The sequence below is a fragment of the Natator depressus genome, chromosome 11 (genome assembly GCF_965152275.1).
Source record: "Natator depressus isolate rNatDep1 chromosome 11, rNatDep2.hap1, whole genome shotgun sequence".
NCBI classification, from domain to species: domain Eukaryota; kingdom Metazoa; phylum Chordata; order Testudines; family Cheloniidae; genus Natator; species Natator depressus.
This window is the reverse complement of record NC_134244.1, coordinates 52,301,051-52,323,339: the sequence shown is the minus strand read 5'-3', so window position 1 is coordinate 52,323,339 and position 22,289 is coordinate 52,301,051. Positions and strand designations below refer to the sequence as shown.

The 22,289-nt window shown below is 40.2% G+C and overlaps 1 protein-coding gene across 2 annotated transcripts in view; it reads left to right on the top strand.

Annotated features, from left to right (window-relative positions):
• STAT1 (signal transducer and activator of transcription 1) overlaps positions 1-22,289 on the top strand; it is a 44,351-nt gene that overhangs the window by 14,190 nt on the left and 7,872 nt on the right. For both annotated transcript variants that reach the window (XM_074967784.1, XM_074967782.1), the window contains exons 6-20: positions 230-308; positions 1,775-1,866; positions 2,532-2,683; positions 4,183-4,341; positions 5,622-5,714; positions 7,887-7,946; positions 9,361-9,390; positions 9,505-9,598; positions 10,654-10,695; positions 11,791-11,874; positions 13,118-13,216; positions 13,853-13,988; positions 16,574-16,629; positions 17,465-17,559; positions 20,961-21,100. In XM_074967784.1, the coding sequence (XP_074823885.1) occupies positions 230-308; positions 1,775-1,866; positions 2,532-2,683; positions 4,183-4,341; positions 5,622-5,714; positions 7,887-7,946; positions 9,361-9,390; positions 9,505-9,598; positions 10,654-10,695; positions 11,791-11,874; positions 13,118-13,216; positions 13,853-13,988; positions 16,574-16,629; positions 17,465-17,559; positions 20,961-21,100 (1,411 nt within the window). The remainder of the gene's footprint in view (positions 1-229; positions 309-1,774; positions 1,867-2,531; positions 2,684-4,182; positions 4,342-5,621; positions 5,715-7,886; positions 7,947-9,360; positions 9,391-9,504; positions 9,599-10,653; positions 10,696-11,790; positions 11,875-13,117; positions 13,217-13,852; positions 13,989-16,573; positions 16,630-17,464; positions 17,560-20,960; positions 21,101-22,289) is intronic.

Sequence of the window (22,289 nt, the reverse complement as noted above, 5' to 3'; positions counted from 1 at the left end):
GTGAACTTTCCGTTGGCAGAGAAGGCAATGGTTAGTTTGGGGATTTTTCTTACTACCTTCTTTTTGCTTTGAGCAGGGGGATGGACTAGATGACCTCCTGAGGTTTCTTCCAGTCCTAGTCTTTTATGGCCTCCAAGTAGCTGGTATCACATGATTGCCAATCAGTAAGTGTCTCATATGACCAAAGTCTATTTGACTAACTGTGTTTTACGATGTTGATGCTTTGTAGGAAGTAGAACAAGACATCAAGACTCTAGAGGATGTGCAAGATGAATATGACTTCAAATGCAAAACCTTACAGAACAGAGGTGAGATTCATCCATAAGAAATCTCAAGTACAGTACAGAAATTTGTTTTTATTAGATTGTACCAGTAATCAGGATTTAGAGACAGCCAAATTCAGAGATATGCCAATTGTTGGGTTTAATTTTACTTGTTCTGCCTACTTATGCTATGAAAATTCATCCCTAAAATATTTCATCTCACAATGCCCACTGTTATGTAAAGTTGGAAAGCCTTTTTAATACCAGTCTAAATGTTCTTTTGTCCTTTGCATCGTTACTAGAAACCCCAACTCCAAAACCCCATGAATTTTGAGACAGTACAGCCCTAGATCTTATCTCTGGAGCTTGGGCTTCTTCCTGCTCTTGTGTATTCGTTGCATACATAAGTAATTTTATTATGAAATTTTATAACTTTAAATAGAGATGCACTTGTACACCTCTAAAATATATTATATATATAAATTGAGATTACATATTAATTATATAGATCCTTGTTTTCAGTCAGTTACTAGTTTTGAGATATAAATTCTTTATGGGCTGAAACTTGACTTACTTTGTCTCTGCTAAGGAGTTTCTCCCTAATGTCTAAAAGTTTGGAGAAAAGTATGAATTTCCGTTTTTGAGTTAGAGGAGCTCTCTCTTCTCTCCCCTTCTGCTGCCGCAAAAGGCCTTGATCCTGCACCATTTAAGTTAATAGGAGTTTTGCCACTAACTTCAGTAGAATGGGGACCGGAGTGATTAAAGTTGGTTGGTTCTGTTCTTGGAACATTCTACAAAGGCTTCATTTTTCAAAACCAAAGTTGGAAAGTGACTAGCCATTAATGAGGATTTGTCACCTTGCATATTTTGAAAACTGTTGGCATCTAAAAAAAAAAAATTACCATTTAACAAATGATAAATTGTTTAGTGTTAGCAAATACAAAAAGAGTGTTGAACCGAAGATGAGAGCCATCCAGAGAGAATTGCATGCCACTGTTCTTTTTAATTGAACTTTCAATATCAAAGATGGTGAAACGCTTCATTATGTGACTTGACTGGTTCTACTGGCATGAGTAAGGGATGTAGGACTGGGCTATTTGTTCAAAAGGAGAACTGGGGAGTTTTTGAACATCTTTCTAAGCATTAAACAGCATAGTATAATCTGGACACTGCCAGTTGAGTAATTTTGGTGATGCCCCGGTCTAAATCCCTCGTGAAACCTGGGTGTGAATGTAATTGAGAGCTACTGAGCTTTTAAATTAAATTAATATTTTCAAGCAGAAGAAAGGATGTGGTTTTCCCCTTCTTGAAATCTTTCAGCAAGTAGCCAAACAGGAAGAGACAATGCCAGGATTTTCTCTCCAGCCACTAGGCTCCTCAGCACTTTGTACGGACTCTGCTGCCATCAGCTTTTGCAGACTTCCTAATGTCTAACTGAAAGTAGAAACAATTTCCCCCACCCTCCCCCACACAAAATATTTCTTATTCTATTGTTTGATTTTATTTTCTAGAAAATGAACCCAATGGAGTGGCACAGGATGAATATAAGAAAGAACAGCTTCTCCTCCAGAAGATGTTTCTAACACTTGACCTTAAGCGAAAGGTGATGCTCCAGAATACTTTAGTTTGAAAATATGCACTTTTGTTCTCTTTGGCTTGGCTTATCATAGGATATAAAAGAACCATGGTTTTAAACAAAGAAGCAGCTTGATTGTTAACACCAGTTTAAATGTTCTTGTGCCCTTTGCATTGTTATTGGGAGTCCAAACCTCTTAAAGCAATTGCACTGCTTCTATTTTAGGATTTTTCTTACTAAACCAGCCTTTTCATTTTGAACTCTTATTTAACCAGCTAAAGCTGGTGCAATAACGGGAAAGGAAATGTGTCATATCTCATTAGTGATGCTAGAAAGTGCTGTCTTTTTTTGTTTGTTTAAACCCTTCTTAAATAGTCATACATGTCTTGTAATACTGTAAGCCCCAATTCTGCAATGAGTCTGTATGGGCACCAGGGTCCACTTGCATAGAGGTCATTGCAGAATTGGGGAATCTAAGGTTAGTCACTTGGGAGAAGTCAGCGGGGTTAGCAGAGTTTTGTCTCTTCTCTGTGTAGCAAATACTCTGCTGGTTGAGGAAAAAGAGCAGCTCTCCAAGTTCATGTTAGCAGAGTAGATTTTCTATTATTCAGAGCTCCTTGCAAAGTTTTGTGAGATGCAGCATTAATTGATAAAGCAAATAATTAAACAGAGGAATCTGATATTCTCTTTAGGAAGTGGTGACCAAAATAATAAACCTGTTGAATATATCAGAGCACACACAAAGTGCTTTGATTAATGAAGAGCTTGTTGAATGGAAGCATAGACAACAAATTGCTTGTATTGGTGGTCCACCCAATGCTTGCCTCGACCAGCTACAAAACTGGTAAGTCTCTACATCGCAGTTCAACTGACCCCAGGGGTTTTGAAACATACCACGAAGGAAAGTCTGATAAGCAAATATATTTGAAAATGGGCATGCTTAGAGTATTTTGGCCCACAGTCAATTTACTGTTATTAAAATTGTAATTTTTTTATCCACAAGAGAACCAACAAGCATATTTCACTGTGCTCCTGAAAGTTATATAATGTTGTATTGTATTCATTCTTTTCGAGGAAGTCTGAAGAAAACATTGACTGCCTTTCTTGTACAACTTTCTGTACGTGAAGTACAATTTGCCTTTTTATGTTCCAGAGGCCGAGTTGAGCCTTGGTGTTAAGGTTGAAGTCCTCTAGGAAGTATTTGTACCGATAAATGTTGTAAATTGACACTTAATTTCTCCTTCAAGGACAAGTTACAGCAGAACCCCATTTATCTGATCTAATTGAGACGGGGGCCAAATCTGATAATCCAGAGAATGGGAAGGTATAAGGCTGCAGTGCCATCTAGTGGCAGCAGGAGAGATTGCTTGCTTCTGGACCTGTGTGCCTTGGTTGTTTAATAGGGAGAGCTGGATAATAGAGGATTGGATAAATGGGGTTCTGCTGTAATTTCTGGTGTAAGATGATGCAAGTCCCACTGAATTTGCCACTAGAGAATGAGGGCTCTAATTGGGGGAGAAATATAGTTTTCCTTATTAAATATCATATAAACTACCTTATATGTCATAAAAAGAAAAAGGAGTACTTGTGGCACTTTAAAGACTATATGTCATGTTAGCCCTAAGACTGCTTAAATATAATTTCCTGTGCTGCAGAGCTAATGCACTGTAGAGAGGACAGAAATCTCCATTATGGCACCAAATGCAGTACAGCAATTTATTTAAGCAGCCTTACAATGCATGCATTGTCTCCAATACCCAAAACATGTCCTCCAACAAACAGATGCTAGTAACTCGAGGAAATGCTTCCATTCCTTATTACTTTAAATAGGTCACAGTACTTACATGGGAAGGAGAAAGAAAAGGAGTACTTGTTGCACCTTAGAGACTAACCAATTTATTTGAGCATAAGCTTTCATGAGCTACAGCTCACTTCATCGGATGCATACTGTGCATATTGTTTCCACAGTATGCATCCGATGAAGTGAGCTGTAGCTCACGAAAGCTCATGCTCAAATAAATTGGTTAGTCTCTAAGGTGCAACAAGTACTCCTTTTCTTTTTGCGAATACAGACTAACACGGCTGTTACTCTGAAACATGGGAAGGAGAGGTGAAGAGGGCAGATTCTGGAGATTTAAATGTTTACCTGCACTAACAACAGATCCTTGCCAAACCTACATCATCATCATCATCATCTTTTTTCCTCTGAGACAAGCTCACAAGTTCCTGAGGACCGTGTGACTCTTAGAAACATACTAATTGGAGACAGAGCTGGGTGGTGTCTGGGCACTACTGTAATACTAGCGTTTGGTAACAATAATCAATAAGATGTGTTTTTTGCAGGTTCACCATTGTTGCTGAGAGTCTTCAGCAAGTTCGTCAGCAACTTAAAAAGCTTGAGGAATTGGAGCAGAAATTTACATATGAGCCAGATCCCATTACAAAAAACAAACAAGTCCTGCAAGACCGCACATGCAATCTTTTCAAACAACTCATTCAGAGGTAATGGATGCATCTGTTTGTTTGGTCTGTGTGAATGTATGGTAGACTCTCCCCACTTAACATGTCACACACACACACGGGTTAGTGCCCCACCTGCTGTTTTCTTTTATTCTTCACAAAAAACCAAAACGGGGCTGTCTGTTACTAGGATTTTCCCTGTAAGCTCTCCTGTTTAAGCCCCTGATTCTGCACCTTTAAGTCAGTGGGAGTTTTGCCACTGTCTTCAGTTCACATAGAATCAAGCTTTGGACCCTTAGTCCATTTCTGGTTTTAGGCTCTAGTCCTGCAAGCTGCTCCATGTGTGCGCAGCTGGGGTCTACCCACAGAGATACATGCAGGATGAATACCTTGGAAACTGTCCACCTCTTATTTCCTTGGGTGGGAGTTAGGATGAGTCAGATTAGCCCTGCATCTCCAGACAATTATTTACATTCCAGTAGTAATTAGAGGCCCCATCCAAGATCAGGGTCCCACTGTACAAATACGTAACATAGGATTCCTGCCCTGAAGTAGTTACAGTCTAAACAGATAAGACGGATGAGATGTGGGAGGGGAAGAGGTCCAAAGGGGTAAAGTGATTTGTCCAAGATCCCACAACAGTCTGAGCTGAGAATAAAACCCCCAGTTCCTGAGTCCCACTCAAGCGCCCTAGCTAACCCACAGGTGAAAAAGACAGAAATCCGCTCCTGCTCCATTAGAAACGGTGCAAATGGAGAAGATATAAAAGCCTAAATCTTGCCATTTTCCTTAGTTATATGCATAGTGTGCTTGCGCGAGTAGGATGAGAAATACCGTCCTAGAGCCTGACATCCAGTCACAGTATGAACACTTTAAGAATTTAGTAATCCATAGTGCTGCAGATAGAGTGTAAACTAACAGAATGATCCATCTCACCTATGATTGTACCAGTTCTGTCCTTTATTATTTACATGCTGTTTGATTTTTAAAGTTGCGTGAAGTAGCTTTCTTTTTTCTTCAAACTGTTAATTTTATTTTTAGTGCTTTTTTTTAAAAAGCCCTGATGAAATAAAAGTTTATATTTTTAGAGTTCCATCCAACTTAAAAACATATCACTTTAGTAAGAATAGAGTCCAAAGATTTAGTACCTGAATAAATAGGAACTGAAAGTGCACACAGTACCAATTTATTGTGGATATTTGTTAAAAATACTGTAGTAAATAAATTAGACTGTAATCTGTTTTGTGCTGGAAGTGTCATCACTTTTTAACAGTATTGTACTAACGTAGCTAAAAATGTCCATGGTTTTGTTCCCCCTGCAGTTCTTTTGTGGTGGAGAGGCAGCCTTGCATGCCAACTCATCCTCAGAGGCCATTGGTCCTGAAGACTGGAGTGCAGTTCACAGTAAAACTGAGGTAATTTTTCTTTGTGGTAAGCCTATTCCCTCATTGACTTCCTGTAGCTGAAAGGACTGCAAAACCTTCCATCTGGCTAAGTGACCAGAAACAAAATATAGTGAGCGCTCTGTGACAGAGAAAGTGTTCTGGCAGGATTTCCCTGGGCCCTGCCTTTCTTCCTCCCTCTTCCCACTCACTGCTCCACTTCCTTCTGGCTGAGAACCGACCAAGATTCTGTTTGGAACCCTCTGACTTTACTCCTTTGGTCAGGGCCCTGGTATTGAGTGACACAGTCCTGCCTCCGTAGCCAGAAGGGAGTTGAAGGCATTCAGTCTAAACCATTCAGGCCACTTCGATGTGAGGAGGGATGAACCACCATTAGCAGACTAGCCAGGGAGCACTAGGCTGTATTCATGATCGCTCAGGTGCAGTGTCTTGGGGAGTTAACCCCTCCCCCCCCCAACCTGTCCTCTTCCCTTGAGCAATAGCGAAGGCCCTACCAAATTCCTGGTCCATTTTCGTCAATTTCACGGTAATAGGATTTTAAAAAATTGTAAGCTTCATGATTTCAGCTATTTAAATCTGAAATTTCACAGTGTTGTACTTGTAGGGATCCTGACCCAGAAAGACGCTGTGGGAGGGTCACAAGGTTATTGTAGGAGGGGGTGTTGTGGTACTGCTACCCTTCCTTCTGTGCTGCTCCTGGCAGCAGTGCTGCCTTCAGAGCTGGGCAACTGGAGAGCAGCGGCTGCTGGCCGGGATCCCAGCTCTGAAGGCAGAGCCACGGCCAGCAGCAGCGCAGAAGTAAGGATGGCACGGTATGGTATTGCCACCTTTACTTCTGCACGGCTGCCTGCAGAGCTGGGCCCTCAGTCAGCACCTGCCACTCTCTGGCCGCCCAGCTCTGAAGGCAGCAGTGCAGAAGTAAGAGTGGCATGGTATGGCACAGCCATGCTTAATTCTGCGCTGCTGCTGGCAGGGCACTGCCTTCAGAGCTGGGCGCCTTGCCAACAGCCACCGCTCTCTGGTTGCCCAGCTCTGAAGGCAGTGCAGAAATAAGGGTGGCAATACCATGACACCCCCCCGACCCCCAAATAACCTTGAGACCCTCCTGCAACTCCCTTTTGGGTCAGGACCCCCAATTCGAGAAACACTGGTCTCCACTGTGAAATCTGTATAATATAGGGTAAAAGCGCACAAAAGACCAGATTTCATGGGGGGAGACCAGATTTCACGGTCCGTGACGCATTTTTCATGGCCGTGAATTTGGTAGGGCTCTAGCAATAGCCATTTTATACCACATTTAATGACACTTCCTTGACTAGAACTACAGTTAGTTTGCCAATATCTCCTTGCCTTTCAGAAGCTCCTTTAGTTTGCATAGGTGTCAGCTAATAATACACTTAGAATAATTCTTTGCATATAAAAGTGGTTAGGAATGGTCTTTCCATGATGGGTAACAGTCAATTCCCTTCCAGGCGTCACCTTCAAAGTTCCTGTCTTTTGCATAGTTCTGTAGTTCTCAATAATACTAGTCTCCTTGTAAGACACTGCTACAGCTCTGATTTAGCATGGGAGCTCACACTAGATCCCCCTTGATTATAATAGAGAGGGGCTGGATGGTAGAGTGTTCTCCATCAGTGCCATGGACTCTTGATTGTACCCCTATCCCTGGTCTGAAATAGAGTCGAATTGCCTCTCCAGGGACCACTTGTTTCACTGTTACCTTTGAAAAGCGTTCAGTGAATTGAGGTGTAGGTCAGTGTATGGTGCGTTAGCATTTAATTAGGAGCTGGAGCTCCAGAAAAATGGGGTGAGTTAACTGCACTGCATTATTTGGTTTTGTAATTACAAATAAATGGTAGGGCGCTCAGAGCTTGTGTACAGGCACTGTTTATTATTCAAAATGGAAAGAAAAATCAACAAATAAATATACCAAAGATGACTTATCAGTGGGCAGTATCCAGTCAGTCAAAAGGGACTAGTCACACTCCCAGTGAAGTCTGTAGCAAAATGTTTGTTGATTTAAATGCAGGATGGAAATTTCATGCTGACTCATTGATTTTTAAAAGGAACTGACAAATCAAGAAGCCATTTTGTTCATCACCAAAATAAAAGAGGAGGAGCCATGTTTCTGAGAGAAGTAAAGCCTTTGCAGTTGCAGTCATCTGTACTTATTTCTCTTTCCAGATTGCTGGTGAAGCTACAAGAACTGAATTATAATTTAAAAGTGAAAGTCTTATTTGATAAGTATGTTTCATCTTTTTCATATCCTGTATATAGTTATGATGATCTGCCCCAGTAAAAAGCGCATGAGATAGACACTTAATGACAGAGTAGACCTTGGGCCCTGTTGTACCAGTTACCACAGGAGCCATTTCCCCTATTTTCACTATAATTCTGCTTCCTTGCTAGGTGCAAGAGAACAGTTCCCCATCCTCTTCCATTTCTAGTATATACCTTTGCACCACAGGGAAAGATGTAGACCCAGCCCTGCAGTGAGTTCCACATAGGTCCCACCCGTGCAGAGCTCATTGAGCCTTATTTACTAAGGAAAGTCACTCACTGTGTGGGTAAATTGTGTGTGCGCGCATGCACGTGCATTTCCCATTAATTCTATCTGAGAGCAAAATTTGACCCTATACTGCTGTTTTCATTCACATACAGCTTTAATTATCAACTAGTCTCTCTCAAAGTTAGCAGAATAGGCATTCCACATTGGGGACTATACAGATGACAAGATTAAACTTTTAAGACAAAACCATTTTTGAGTTATCCACATGCAAAAAAGAGCCCCCTAAGATAAAAATTTGAGAAATGTCTTAACTATAAAAAAAAAAAACAAAAAAAAACCCCTCTGCTTATTCACATTCAAATCAGAAAACTCCAAACAGACTGTTACCAAACCTTCTAAACAAAATTCACCTGTCAGCCAACAATGTGCTTGAGATAATTCAACACTGTTGCCAACCCCAGGCATCCAAAAATCAGCCTTCAGAAATCATGATTGGCTGAAAAATTATGATTTAAAAAAAACCCCAAATTTATTTTTTTATTTAAATTCTATTATTTAGTGTGCACTGAGGCTTTTCTCCACAAACACTACAAGGGTTGGAAACTTACTTGAACAAAACAAAACAAGCAGATTCTCACATAATTATCTGACTCCAGGATCTGGGACTTAACATCTAATATCATGAGGTTTATGATAAAAATCATGAGTACTGGGCAACACTGTTTCAAGTTAAATGGTAGCTTTTTGTGCTTGAAATTAGGGGTTTAGAATGAAAGTAGTTTATGAACTCTTATCTTTTACAATGGAGTACCAAAGTTATAAACAGTGTAGTAAAGTGAAGGGCTGTCTTTGATTATAAAGGCACCTTGGAGAAATCTAAATTTTGGGGGAAAATGTACAGTGTGATGTGAAATACATTTAATCTCGTAAACATTTTGCTTTCTTGATTACTGGAGCTGATCAGAGAGTTTTGAAATTTCATTGATTTTTTTTTTTGGCAAAAAAAATTCATTTTTTTCCACAAGTATTACCACCAGTTTTCAACCAGCTCTATCAATTACAAATATAAAGAGAAAATAAGCCTGTTTTTTCCCCTCTATGTGTGTGGTTTACTTTTGGAATTTACAAAGATCTGAATCTCCTTTGCAGGGACGTGAATGAGAAGAACACAGTAAAAGGGTATGTTGCACCTGCACTCTTTCCATTTTTTTTTTTTTTTTTTTTTTTTTTTGCCATGTTGGGTATTTTTAAAATTAATTAAAGTCTGATAACTCTCCCCCCCTCTTTGTGTAGGTTCAGAAAATTTAACATTCTGGGAACAAATACAAAAGTGATGAACATGGAGGAATCCACTAATGGAAGCCTAGCAGCAGAGTTCAGGCATCTGGTGGGGTACACTTTTCTTGCCTTCCCACTTTTAGATCACTGTCTAATATGTCTTAAGTCACTGTTTGCAGAAAGCATTCCTTTAAGTACTGACTCTCTACTGCTTTAAAGTGCCACTGCTTTCTACCCTAGTGGTGCCAAATGTCCCCTACATAAGGAGTTAAGCCACTGACTTGAGTGAATGTAAGATTGGGTCCTAGGAGAGCTGGAGGCCACACTCTTTATAATCTGTTACTACACTGGAAAGTTTTTACTGCCCTGTGGCCTGAAACAAACATTTGCTAATAAATTGTAGCGAGGGTATCGGTTTCTGTGAGGAAAAGAGAGGAAACCGGCAGCAGTGGAGGTGCTGGGGCAATAGGGAGAGTGTTTCTGGAAAGGATTCTGCAGCAAGCCACGAGTAGGGAGGTTTCAGATGTGTTGGGAAAGAAAGGTTAGAGCTGAATTCTCTAGGGAAGGGGCTTTTAGACAACAGCCCACAAATTTAGCGGACTAAATAATCTCACTGCCATGCTGATTTAGGAAGGGTAGCGAGTATCCATGCTATCTGGAGAGGAATCAGATGCAAATGGAGGATTCAGATGCAGGATTCTTCTCTCCTATTTGCCTAGACCTATACATAGGGCACTAACAATGGTACAGAGTCGGCCGACATTCTCCTAGACCGATTTAGGGTGGATGCTCATTGATGATAATCCATTATTTAGTCTATCCCACGTTCATCAATAACTGTTGCTGTGCCTCTAAGAAAGGCCTTTTCTACACACTCATTGCAGCATGATAAAAAGATATTAATTCAGGTTGCAATATCTGTTTTCACAGCAGAATGCTTTTATAAAGGGATAGCAGTTATCTACTGTATCTACAGTCAAATCCCCTGGTTCCCATGTTTGGGAGCTAAAGAGGATCAGAGACTAATGCAGCAGATTCATGACCAGTTATGCAGAAGGGACTGTGCAAATGCTACTTTATTTATGTAAATATATCTTTTATTTGTAACAGTCACTTTTTCAGTCGGGACTGTCATTTATTTTGGTTTGTTCTTTTTGTCTGCAGCAATTAAAGGAACAAAAAAATACAGGAAGCAGAACTAATGAGGTAAGAAGCACTGACTTTTTCTCCCCCCTCTTTTGGTCCAGTTTTTTTAAATAATATTAAGGACTATTAAATGCCTGATAGTGGGCCAAACTGCCCAATCCCATGGAAAAATCCTCAAGGGGAAAATGGGCAGAGCAGGGTAGGAACTTAAAACCTCAGGGAAAGCAAGCCCTGGAATCACAGATATAGACACCGTACTATGTATATAAGATCCCAGCTTGGTGCTTTTCCTTTGTGCCTTCCTCCCCCTGGCGGCATGGCTCTAACAAGAATTTTTGCCAATGGCAGAATTCCCTGGGATTGATCAGTAGCAGACATGGAGGGGACCAGGAAGTTCCTGCTGAAATGTCCATGTGCGCTCTAGGGGAAGTGCTGTGGACGACATCCAGTGCCCTTGCTATTACCCCTTGCAAGCCTAAGGGCAGGAGCATCTAGAAGTTTCCAGGAGAGGTGAAGGCTCCCGCCTCCCGGATAGGGTGAGATTTGCCATGGAGGGTGCCCTCCATATACCTATGCAGAGGGCACTCTTCACCCCAATGTTTGGCCATTGGAACAGATTCAAAGAAGTTTTAGATAACAGGGCACAAATTAGCATTTTGGTTTTCCATAGAGTCCAAAGCTGTATGACATTACGCAGAGTTATCCTGTGGTATTACCTACAAACTGCCCTTTGTGCTCAATTTTATTTGCATTTCTAAAATATACAATCTTCTAAACAAGTTAGGAAGAAAAGGAAATAATGGGGGGGTGAGGGATGACGACTCATTCTCTCTAAGCCAGGAGACCATCAAACTGCTCCCTTCCCTGCCTAATGACACTTCTTCTAATCCCTAGAACCACTTAATTGGAATATTTGAAAAATGGCTTATAGGGGTCTTGCTTTTACATTAACCAGTGAATACTAAATGTCATTATTTGGACTGACAGTAACTTCTTACTTCCCCAGCAGTGTATAAGCTATGAGGTACCTTACTAAATGGGTTCCCATACAATATTTAACATAACATATCAAGCCTAATAGCCTAAAATGTCTTATTTCCAATGTTTTAAGGATTTGAGCTGAATCATTTAATTCCCTATGATTGTTTTTTAAAGGGTCCTCTCATTGTAACAGAAGAACTTCATTCCCTCAGCTTTGAAACTCAGCTGTGCCAGCCTGGGCTGGTGGTAGATCTAGAGGTAAGGTTACTACGTAGATTAGATAGGGGTGAAATTAATTCTGAGTAATTTTATTCAGAGATTGTTATTTAAGTACAGTAGAAACCCCTCTTCTATGAAATAATTGGGGCCTGAGTTCAATTTTTAGGAATGTCTCAGAATTACAGTAGTTATGGTGCATAAGATGCACCATAGTGCATTGTATCGCTTTCTTGTCCTTCAAGCCAGTGCAAAGGAATTGTCAATGCATTGAAGACATGCTTGATCATCATCATCATCACTTTTGTTGTGATTTTTATTATCCTCTTGGGGAAAAAAGAGTTTGTAAGAGTGGTATTCATAAAATTAAGGTTCTACTGTATTAGAATTTTCAGCATTTTTTCTGCCTCCATTGTTGTTTTCAAATCCATTGATAATACTTAGCAGTGTCACCACATATAGTGATAGGGCCTTTGTATTTTGATTCTTTCAAATCTCAGCACCTAAGTAAGGCTGGGTCTGGTTTATAAAAGCTCAAAGAATACTCTATGTTGCAGAATTGGTACCTGCAGTTCTTTGGGTAGCACTCTTCCCTTCAGGTCAGAACTGAACCAGTGCCCCAGGCTAGCACTAGAAGGGCTGCTGGAGGTGCCAACTTTTGAATGAGATGTAAAACTGACTTCTTGGTTGAAGGGATGTCCACCAATTCCAACATACTCCCCCAGTCCCAAAAAAAACTCAACTCTCCCTCCCCCCCAATTTGCTAACATAGAAAACATCAATCCAAAAGGTTTGGTAAGTTATAATCATGTGAAAATAGGGAACTGTTTTGTAAACTTCATTATAGCAGTCTCTACCAGCATTTACTACATTCCTTCACTAGTGAGTCTTGGATATGTTTTGTGTGTTTCCCATTATATGACAGGATTTCTAAGGATGCCACTTCTTTTTTAGCGTGACCTTTGAGGTCTAAATGCCGTTGTTAACCTTAAGTATGTCACATTGCCCCTGTCTGGTGTGTACCTGCTACAGGCCATGTCAGCAATAGTGGATCCACATGCATATAGACACTAATAATGCAGCAGTTTTTCATAAAACCACTTCACAATATTGATCAGAATTAAGTAGTTGTACAGACATAGCCCATGTTCATCACAAATTGATAATGTATTTATTGTATATGAAAGATGATAGTGTATATATACCTAAATCAATTTGTGTGTAATAAAGTATCTACAGTAGTAGAACTGTATCCCAAATAATTCCAAAAACCTCTTTTTTATAGACCACATCCCTTCCTATTGTTGTGATCTCAAATGTGAGCCAGCTTCCAAGTGGATGGGCTTCCATTTTGTGGTACAACATGCTGACTACTGAACCCAAGGTATTTACAGAATACTTACTTCTAAGTGTTGTTGACATGAAAGATAGATAGAATGTTAAAAGTGTAAGTCAGTATCCTGAAACTATTGTGTAATTTACAAGGGAGATGTGGATTGTCTTTCCATGTTAATGCACAATATTTGACATAATTCATTCTTTCATCTTTATTCTGAAGTTCAGTTTTTACTGGATCTAGGATTTTTTCAGGGGAGGCGGGGGGGGGAGAAGGTCAGTCGGTCGGGGTTTGTTTCTTGTATGTGCTTTTTTTAAACCAAGCAGACTGTTAGGTATATAAAACATGATAAAGGATACTACAATTTTCAGATGTTTATTTGGCTTCTCCCAGTGTACTGTATATATTCAGTAATTTAATTCACTGCTCTTCAGTAACATGGAATGGTTTGTTGGGTTAGATTAAACCCAAAGAGGTTTCTTTTTTCTCAGAGAACAAGAGTCAATCAGTATTGTTAACTGCTTCTCCATAGTCAGCTGGACCTTCCATCTATGTAGAAGTCCTCATTTATCGTCAAATGTCACCATATTTTATGTAAACTCAGTGTTACTTTTTTGACCACACACTTGTGCTCATGCTAAGTTTCATGTGTGTTTAAGATTGGACATGATGTTTTCTCTCTAGAACTTGTCCTTCTTTCTGAACCCACCTTGTGCAAGATGGTCTCAGCTTTCTGAAGTGCTAAGTTGGCAGTTCTCTTCTGTAACTAAAAGGGGACTTCATGCAGATCAGTTGAGCATGCTGGGGGAGAAGCTTCTTGGTATGATCCTGTAACAAATTTTTCTATATCTACAAGCCCTTTTATTATGTTCCTTCCTCTTGGTTATATTAAGTAAGTAGATGGCCTGTTTGACTGCTAGGGAAAAGTGACTTATTGCTAGATAAAAATGGATTGAACTTTTCCCATAGGAAAAAAATGAAAAGCTTATTTTCCCCTGCCTTTTTTTAAGTCAAACTTTGAAATTTTTTTGACCAGCTGTAGTTACTACCATGTTGGACTGTTTTTTTTTTTTGTTGCAATTATCTACCATGGTTACTTTCCGTTTGGGGAAACTTTTATTTTGTAGGTTTTTTTTTAATAGCTATACTCTGTAGCTCAATTTTAAACTATTAATATTCAGTGTTCTGTAATGCAGATAGAGTTGTATTGTGGTCACACACTTACAGTGTTGAAGCCATTTTCCATTTCTCTACATGCTGAATAGTTTGTATACTGTAAGGGTTAGATCCTGCCGATCTCTCTCTCTCTCACACACACACACACGCTTCTGCTGAGTAAGGGTTTACAGGATTGGGACCAAATCTACTTCTGAGCGGGCACTGAAATATTCCTTCAAGAAATGGGTCATTTAGTCCAGTAACTGTAATTTTTTCTCAGGTTTTTATGTTACACTTGCCCATAGACTAGGACCGGCTATGTACAGTCTTGATTCAGTGCATAAAAGACAGGGCTGGACCAAGAGACCTGTGACAGCTTTAAAGGAATGTGTCAGGTTAAAAAAAATCTCCTGCTCTTCCCACCTACATGTCCTTAGCTAAACTCTAATTCATTGTTCAATTTTTGTGTATTCCCACTTGAACAACGAAAAGGTGTCAGTTTCCTGTCTGGTTCTCAGAGACCCTGACTAATTTAATTCTGTAGTGTTTGGATAAGAGGAAGGATAGATTTAATTTAAAAAACAAAACTTTAATTCCCAGAAGCATTGCCATTAGCCTTAAATTTTATAAAAGGTTATATTTAAAAAAAAAAATCTAAATTGGAAATCCCAGCTGTCCATTTTATAAAGCATTTTTTCTAGCTCTATCAAGAGCTCAAATATCAAATCTTTAAAAGGTTTGGCAGCCTTTTGTAACATAATTTACCATTGTTTAGATCACTTTTCTCTGTGTTTTAAAATTCTGTAATATTTAACAAAGGCAGAATATATTCATCATAAAAAAAATACAGGTTTCCTGCTGTTAGAGAGAGAGATATTGATTATTGACATCTCTCTGTTAGTTTAGTATTTTACAACTTGGTAAATTCCCAAACTGTGATATCCTCCATCCTATCATTACATTACATTAGAGTTATAAAACTCAATCTTAGCACTTGAGAGATTGATTGGAGAATCCTTACTAGCTGCAATAAATTCAAGACTTCCTTCTGTGCTGTATGTAGTTCACTAGTATATGGAGTTTGGCTGTCTGATGATAAAGCCTGTATCCATTCTTTCAGATGTGAGGGTGTGAATAGTCTGTGCTCTGATACTATCAATGGTATTGGGAACCGAGACACATTCTAGATGGACATAGGGGGGAAAAAAAAATTTCTCCCTTGTGCCTGGAGCTAGTCTGATTGATATTGGGAGTAGGATGCGAGATAGAGTCAGAGTTGGAAAGGCTTGCAGTTGACAGGCCAGTATGTATAGTTTCCCCTGAGATTTTGGGGGTCCCATGCCTCATAGTTGAAAATCCAGTTGTGAATGTAGTGGGAATACTTAATAGTAATAAGTAACCGAATCTTCGTCCTCTGTGAGCGTAACTATACACTACTTCCCTAGTTATGTGGTGTGCCTAGGGGGATTTTGAACATGTTGAGGTAGCTGTGGCAACTGGGCCACAGTTTCCTTTAAAGGAATGTCTGTGGCTTTTCCCTTAAATCAAAACACGTACATACACTACAAGATTTTAATGGGAAAGAAAAGGATTCTGTGGTTAAGAGTAGGCTTGGAAGTCGGGATATGAGGTTTATTCCTCGCTATGATACAAGCTTTCTGTGGGACCTTTGGCAAGTCACCTAAAGCTGAAATGGGAATAATACTTGATCTCACAGGATGTTGCAATGATTGATGAGTTAATGGGCCAAATCTCTCTCTCAACTCACATGGATAGTCCTAATTTCAGTGTGATAGCTTCTGCCAATAAATGGAGAATGATTGGACCACATTTCTAGAATTATTTTGAAGATGAAAATGTCTTAGTATATAACAATTTTAGATTATCTCTGTATTTGGATTAGTTCCTACCTTACTTTATTGTTAATATGAAATCTGTAGCAGAGCTCTCGATTGCTCTTCCTGGTGCCTGTCAAAACATCGGTTTGTCATTTGCATACATTCTGCTTCTCCAGAACACTGCCTAGAGGGGCTACTCTGCAAAACTGGCTTGCTAGCTCTGCACCAGCTATTCGAACAGTTAAATCAACAGCTTCTCTTCCTTCTTTTTTACACCTCTAACTGAAACTAAACAAATGCTTAGAATTTAATATGTAAATACAGATCGGTTTCACCTACATTAAGTCTTGAGCCTAATTGATATTTCAAATAAACACGTCTGAAACCAGTCTATTGGTTTGTTGTGTAGGTCCAACAGGTGGAGGCTCTCTTGATGGCCTTATTCCTTGGACAAGATTCTGCAAGGTAGGAACTGTCTATTTAACAGGTTAGATAATGAAGACAAAGCTTCGATTCCTCTTGTTTTTCACTAGGCTTTTGGGAAGGCAAGGGGGGTGAGTGTGTGAATATTTTGATTCAGTTATGATTGGTTCATGTAAGTTATATGGGGGTGAGGTTAGACTGCTGAGTTATGTGCATCTTTTCAGGGACTGAATCTTAATTTCTGTAGAAGTCACCTAGAGCACTTTATGTTCTATTATATTGAAATACATAAATCCATAGATGCAACAATCTGCTGTTCCTGGCTTTTATTCCTACACTTTTATTTCATCTGTTAATCATTTAAGTGAAGGATCTTCATTGCTCTTAAATAAAGAGGGTAGTTCTCCAGTGGACCGCAGCTGGGTTAGGGGCAACACCCAAGTTAACTCTGCAACGAAGACATACCCTAATATACATGCCTGTGGTGGCAGCAGGTCACGTGTAAGGTCCTGCAGGCCCAGGTATCCCCTTGCCAGCCCAAGCTTCTCTTCCCTTTACCTGTGCCACACAGACCGGTTTAGGATGGTACCAGTGGATGCACCTCATCCCAACACAGCATCTTTCCTCTTAGGGAGTGGAGGAACTGGAGCTATTACAGAGGAGGGAAGAGAGGAGACAACAAAAATAAATGAAATAAAAAGAGCAGCAAAAAGGAACAAAGAAAGAGGAAAAGTGTTAAGAAAAATAGGGGGTGAAGAGGAGAGGAAGGAGAGACACTGCAGCTTTTTCAGGACATTGTTATAAATTGAGTCCATTGTACTCAGATTTCTTTTTGTAACAGTTATATATGTCTTCCTCCCATGTACTGTAATTTCAGGAAAACATAAATGATAAAAATTTTCCCTTCTGGCTGTGGATTGAGGGCATCCTTGAACTCATTAAAAAACACCTCTTATGTCTCTGGAATGACGGGTAAGAATCTTGTATGTTGCTAATGAAGATGAATAGCTGATGGCTCACACCTTTAGCTCTGTTAAAATGACAGTTGTGATCAGAAATAAAATATGAGTGCTAATAGGGCAAATGAGGTTTGTTCTGGGTCTTCATTGGAAGGAGCCAGACGGATCCTCTGTATGTTAGCTGAAGCAGTGGTAAAAAGACTATGAATTTAGTGAATAAACCCATTGCACTGCCTTTTAATGCCAAAGGTCAAAGTTCAGATTAGTTTCAGGTTAAGTGAGATGAACCACCAGCTCTCAACTTACAGTACAGTGAGCTTTCACCACATCTCAAGGCAGAACTGAGTTAGCTCACAAGAACAGGAGTTTAGTAGGTGAAGACTGAGATGCTGTAGGGGAATCGTGTACAAGGTTCACGCTTGTTTAAAAAAAGTGCATTTGTGAGCCTCCTATTGGCAACAGCTGGATTGACTGAATCCTTTGATACCAGTGATGGAGTCCAGCTACAGCAGCTAATCTTTGCTTATCAAATGTTAAAGAATTAAAATGTTAATAGTAAAGCTCTTTTCCAGATTAGCAAAGGAGCTGATTTTTCAATGTTTAGAAACCTTGGGTTTCAGTGTTGCTGATATCACATAGTCCCTTTAATAATGGGCTATGACTTTTGCCAGAAATAGGCTGAAAATGGGGTTTTAATCCTGCTTTTTAGTTGTCAGTTCAGATTTGACCTTTTTACAATCCTGTTAACAGCTCATATATGATGAAAGGTGCTTCTGATTCTGTGAACCTTCAGTGACTTACTGTAAAATGGCTATGTATTAAGATTGGCAATCAATAACTAATGAAAGCAATGACAAACTTTCTTACTATTTTAATGACCGTTTTAGGGTGTTTATGCTGGTAAGATAACACTCATATCCAGGACTAACAAACATAGACCAGGAAAGTTATGGATATAGCCTTTGATTGAACAAAGTACTTGTGCATGTGAACAACAGAAGTTCTCATGTGCTTCAAAATAGGCAAATGCTTAAGTGCCTTGCTGAATTGGGCCCACAGATATGGCTGAGTTAACAGGGAAGTTACTATACTAAAGTGTGCTGTGTTCTCGCCCTAATTTTCTGCTTAGCTACAACAGATATCTCTGCACTGACTTCTGCCCTCAAAGCTTCCCGTTCAGATGCCCCCAACAAACTTGTCACCTCCACTTCTGACCTCCACCCCACATAAACTCCTCTTTTTCTATATATAATCTCTGCTCCTCTTTGAAAATCTTTGCCCTAATCTTTGCAAACTGATCAGCACCCATTGAGGGGTCCAGATTTGGCTTAGCAGTGGGAGCAACTGGCTGCTGAGCATTTTTGAAGATCCAGCCAGAAGACTTAACTCCCTCACACCCACACCCATAAGAGATTTTTGCTTGCTTGTTTGTTCGTAGGGTGAAATCTTGGCTCTATTAATGAGAGTTTTGCCACTGACTTCAGTGGCGCCAGGATTTCACCCCTGGTATCCAGGGCTCTCTCTGTATAATTATACCATTAATACCATCTACAAGATCATCTTACAGATATACAGAGTTGTAAACAACAAATTTCTTCCCTGTTGTGAGCAGTTCTCTGTTTGTTAGCGGAAGAACAGAGACAGAAATAAAAGGTACAAACAAACATTTCTTTTCAACTAAACCTAGAGGATTTGCAGGCAGGTAACACAATAAAATGATCTCTAGGAACAAAGATGAACATGTTTGTGACATCAGCCACAGGCTTTAAAACATTTATTGTTTTTTTTTTTTAGGAAAGCCAAATAGCTGAAAGTTAATTAATAGGAGCTAATAACCCACTGGAACCGCAAGAGGCCCTGAATCAGACAGACTGCCAACCAGTCTGATTGTTTTTTGTACAATATGAACACCTGTTGCATATACATGGCATCATAATTGCCCCCAAATTGCCTTTTTCATATATCAAGCTGAAGATTGCCAAACAAAGGATTGGGATATATAGTCCTCAAAGGATCCTTTGTAGCTGTTACCCACAATATCTGAAATGTTCTTTTTTAAAAAATCTCTAAATATATAAAATTTACCTTGTAGATTTCTGCTGTTCTCTTTTGGGTAGGTGGTGTATTTCCTAATTTACTGGGCTTGCCAAGATACATATTTACCTAGAGTAATGGTGGTTTAATTACATAAATGAGTGTTTGCATAAGGAAAGAACAATGGTTCAGAGGACTTTTGAACTCTTAGATAAATAAAATTGAGTTTAAATGTTAATTTAAAGCAAAAAAAAAAAAAAACTCTTGTTTCTCCCTCAAACTCTGATCTACTGGAGAAAACCTGGACAATATTGCTAAGTGACTGACTGCATCAGAGCTACCTCATCCCCAAGCATGAAAACACAGATATTGCTTATGGATAGAGTCATTGTCTTGAGAGCAGTTTCTTCCTTCATGTCCCTGTTTGAGACTCTCGTGTCATCTTGATGTTCAGACATCATCCACCTTTTAAGGTCTTCACCATCATGCCCATATAATAGATGTTACCTTGGGATACCACACTGGCCCCCTCTGCCCTGTGCAGGTAAATTCAGGCATCACAAGCAGATTAGACACAGCCCTGTATGCTCTCCTTAGAGCTCCTTTCCTTCAAGGCCACAAAAGTCACCCCAGATCACTCTGAAGCATTGTCTGACAAAAGATAAACCTTTCCAGAGGGACAAAACATCATAGTACCCTGCATCTGGTAATTATGGTACAAAGAGGGTGAGAAAGTTAAAGTGGGCTACTATCAGAGTGTTTCCAAGCATAAGAGAACATGGTTTTAACACACAATGTAATACTGGGGTTGAAATAACCTAGACTGTCAATATCTGATCTGGCAGAGATACACATGCTGTCTGGGAAGTGAGCACAAAACCAAACAATACTGAGAAATCCAAACAATTGTCTGCGATTCTGACAGGAGCATGGGATACTAAAGCAAACACAGGATGTCAAAAAGGAACGCAGTGACAATTTTCGTTAATACCCACTTAAAGCTCTCTTTAAGTTAAAACTGCCATCTAGGCCCTGGTCTTGCAAACACACATATGAGTAAGTTGAGTAATTTTACCCATTGAATTGAGACACTGGTTTTGGATAACAAACCAATTTCTGATTTTAGAAAGTGTTGAGACAACAACATAGCAAGCGAGGAAAGGCTGAATAACCACTCTCTGGATAGCTGCTGCTCAAGGACTACTGCACCCAGGAGTGAGAGTGCACATTTTAATTTGTGCATTGATGGTGGTGTTATAGCTGCATGGGATGTTATAAACCAGTTGGAAAAATTCTGCTTTTAGTTACATGAGGTAGCCTAATAATAGGCTTTGGATGTACTTAGAAGTAAATTGTACAATTTTTCTTTTAACATTACAGTTGTATCATGGGTTTTATCAGCAAGGAGAGAGAACGTGCTTTGTTAAAGGACCAAAGGCCAGGGACCTTTTTACTGAGATTTAGTGAAAGTAGCCGAGAAGGAGCCATCACTTTTACCTGGGTAGAGGGATCCCAAAATGGTAAGTAAATACAGAGAATAACTTGAGTTTATACCTACATTTTAAAACCAAAGTTAAAAATCCTTGGAGCCCTCTGTCTCCCTTACACAGACTGGCAATAAAATGAAATTAACAATCCTCCCCGATAAGTGCCAGAGTACCACCACTAGTACAATATTCCAACAGCAATCTGGTAGGCTGCTTCCGTGGGGACAGGGGCATTTCCAGGGGAGTCAGTTTGGCCTATAAAGTTGTGGAGGACAAATCCCCAAGGTCCCCCCCAGTATCATTCCCCCCTACAGGTCTCCTCCATCCCAACATGTCCTGGTACATATCCTTCATGCCCCCCGCCAAGGTGCCCCCAGCTCTCACCTGCATCTGCCCAAAGTTCCTCCATCCCCAAGGTGCTGCAGCTGCTGCCCTTCCCCCGAGCCAGAGATCCCTCTTTTGACCCTGTAACTCCCCCTCCACCTGCTCTCAGCAGCTCCCCTGCACCTGTCTCCAGAGAGGGGGAGAGAAGACACTGTGGGGGATGGGCAGCTGGAACTCCTCTGCAGTCAGCTCAGCTCCATGCCTGGCCAGCTCCTTCCCTGCTGGGCTCAGACCCAGGCTGGCTAGGGAGGGGCCTGGGCGGGGCAGGGACTGCACTGACTGTGAAGGAGAGGCTCCCTACATCTTCCAGCCTATGCTGTAAGGAGACAGATCGCCCCTAGCTGGCAGGAGGTTGCAGCTGCTGATGGAGCCCAGCTACTAAACAGCCTAGGAGAATCTGCTGCTGCTGCTGCTGAAAACTGCTGCCTCGCCCATTGTTTTTCCTTCTCTGCAGCCTTCCCGCTCCTGCCTTTGCCAGTCAGAGGCTGAGGGGGAGGCAGACAGTGTTGTCCCGAATCCAAACTTTCAGCTTGCAGGGGTTCCATACCCTGCTCACCCCCATAATAAAACAGCCACGGTTGTTTGGGTCAAATCAGGTAGCAGGTAATGTGATCTGAATTTTATCAGAAGAGGCTGAAAAGGGCCAGTCTTGTAAATTTCAGCATGTTTTAATTTAAATATATGATTACAGCCCTTTTCCAGAGGTGAACACAAGTCACCCCAGTCACTCTGAATGAAATATGTGAAAAGAACTGTTCTCACATATATTAGGTCATACTTTCCTCTGAATGGAGCAGTATTTGCTTTGGAAATAAAAACTAAATTGTGACAGTGCAAA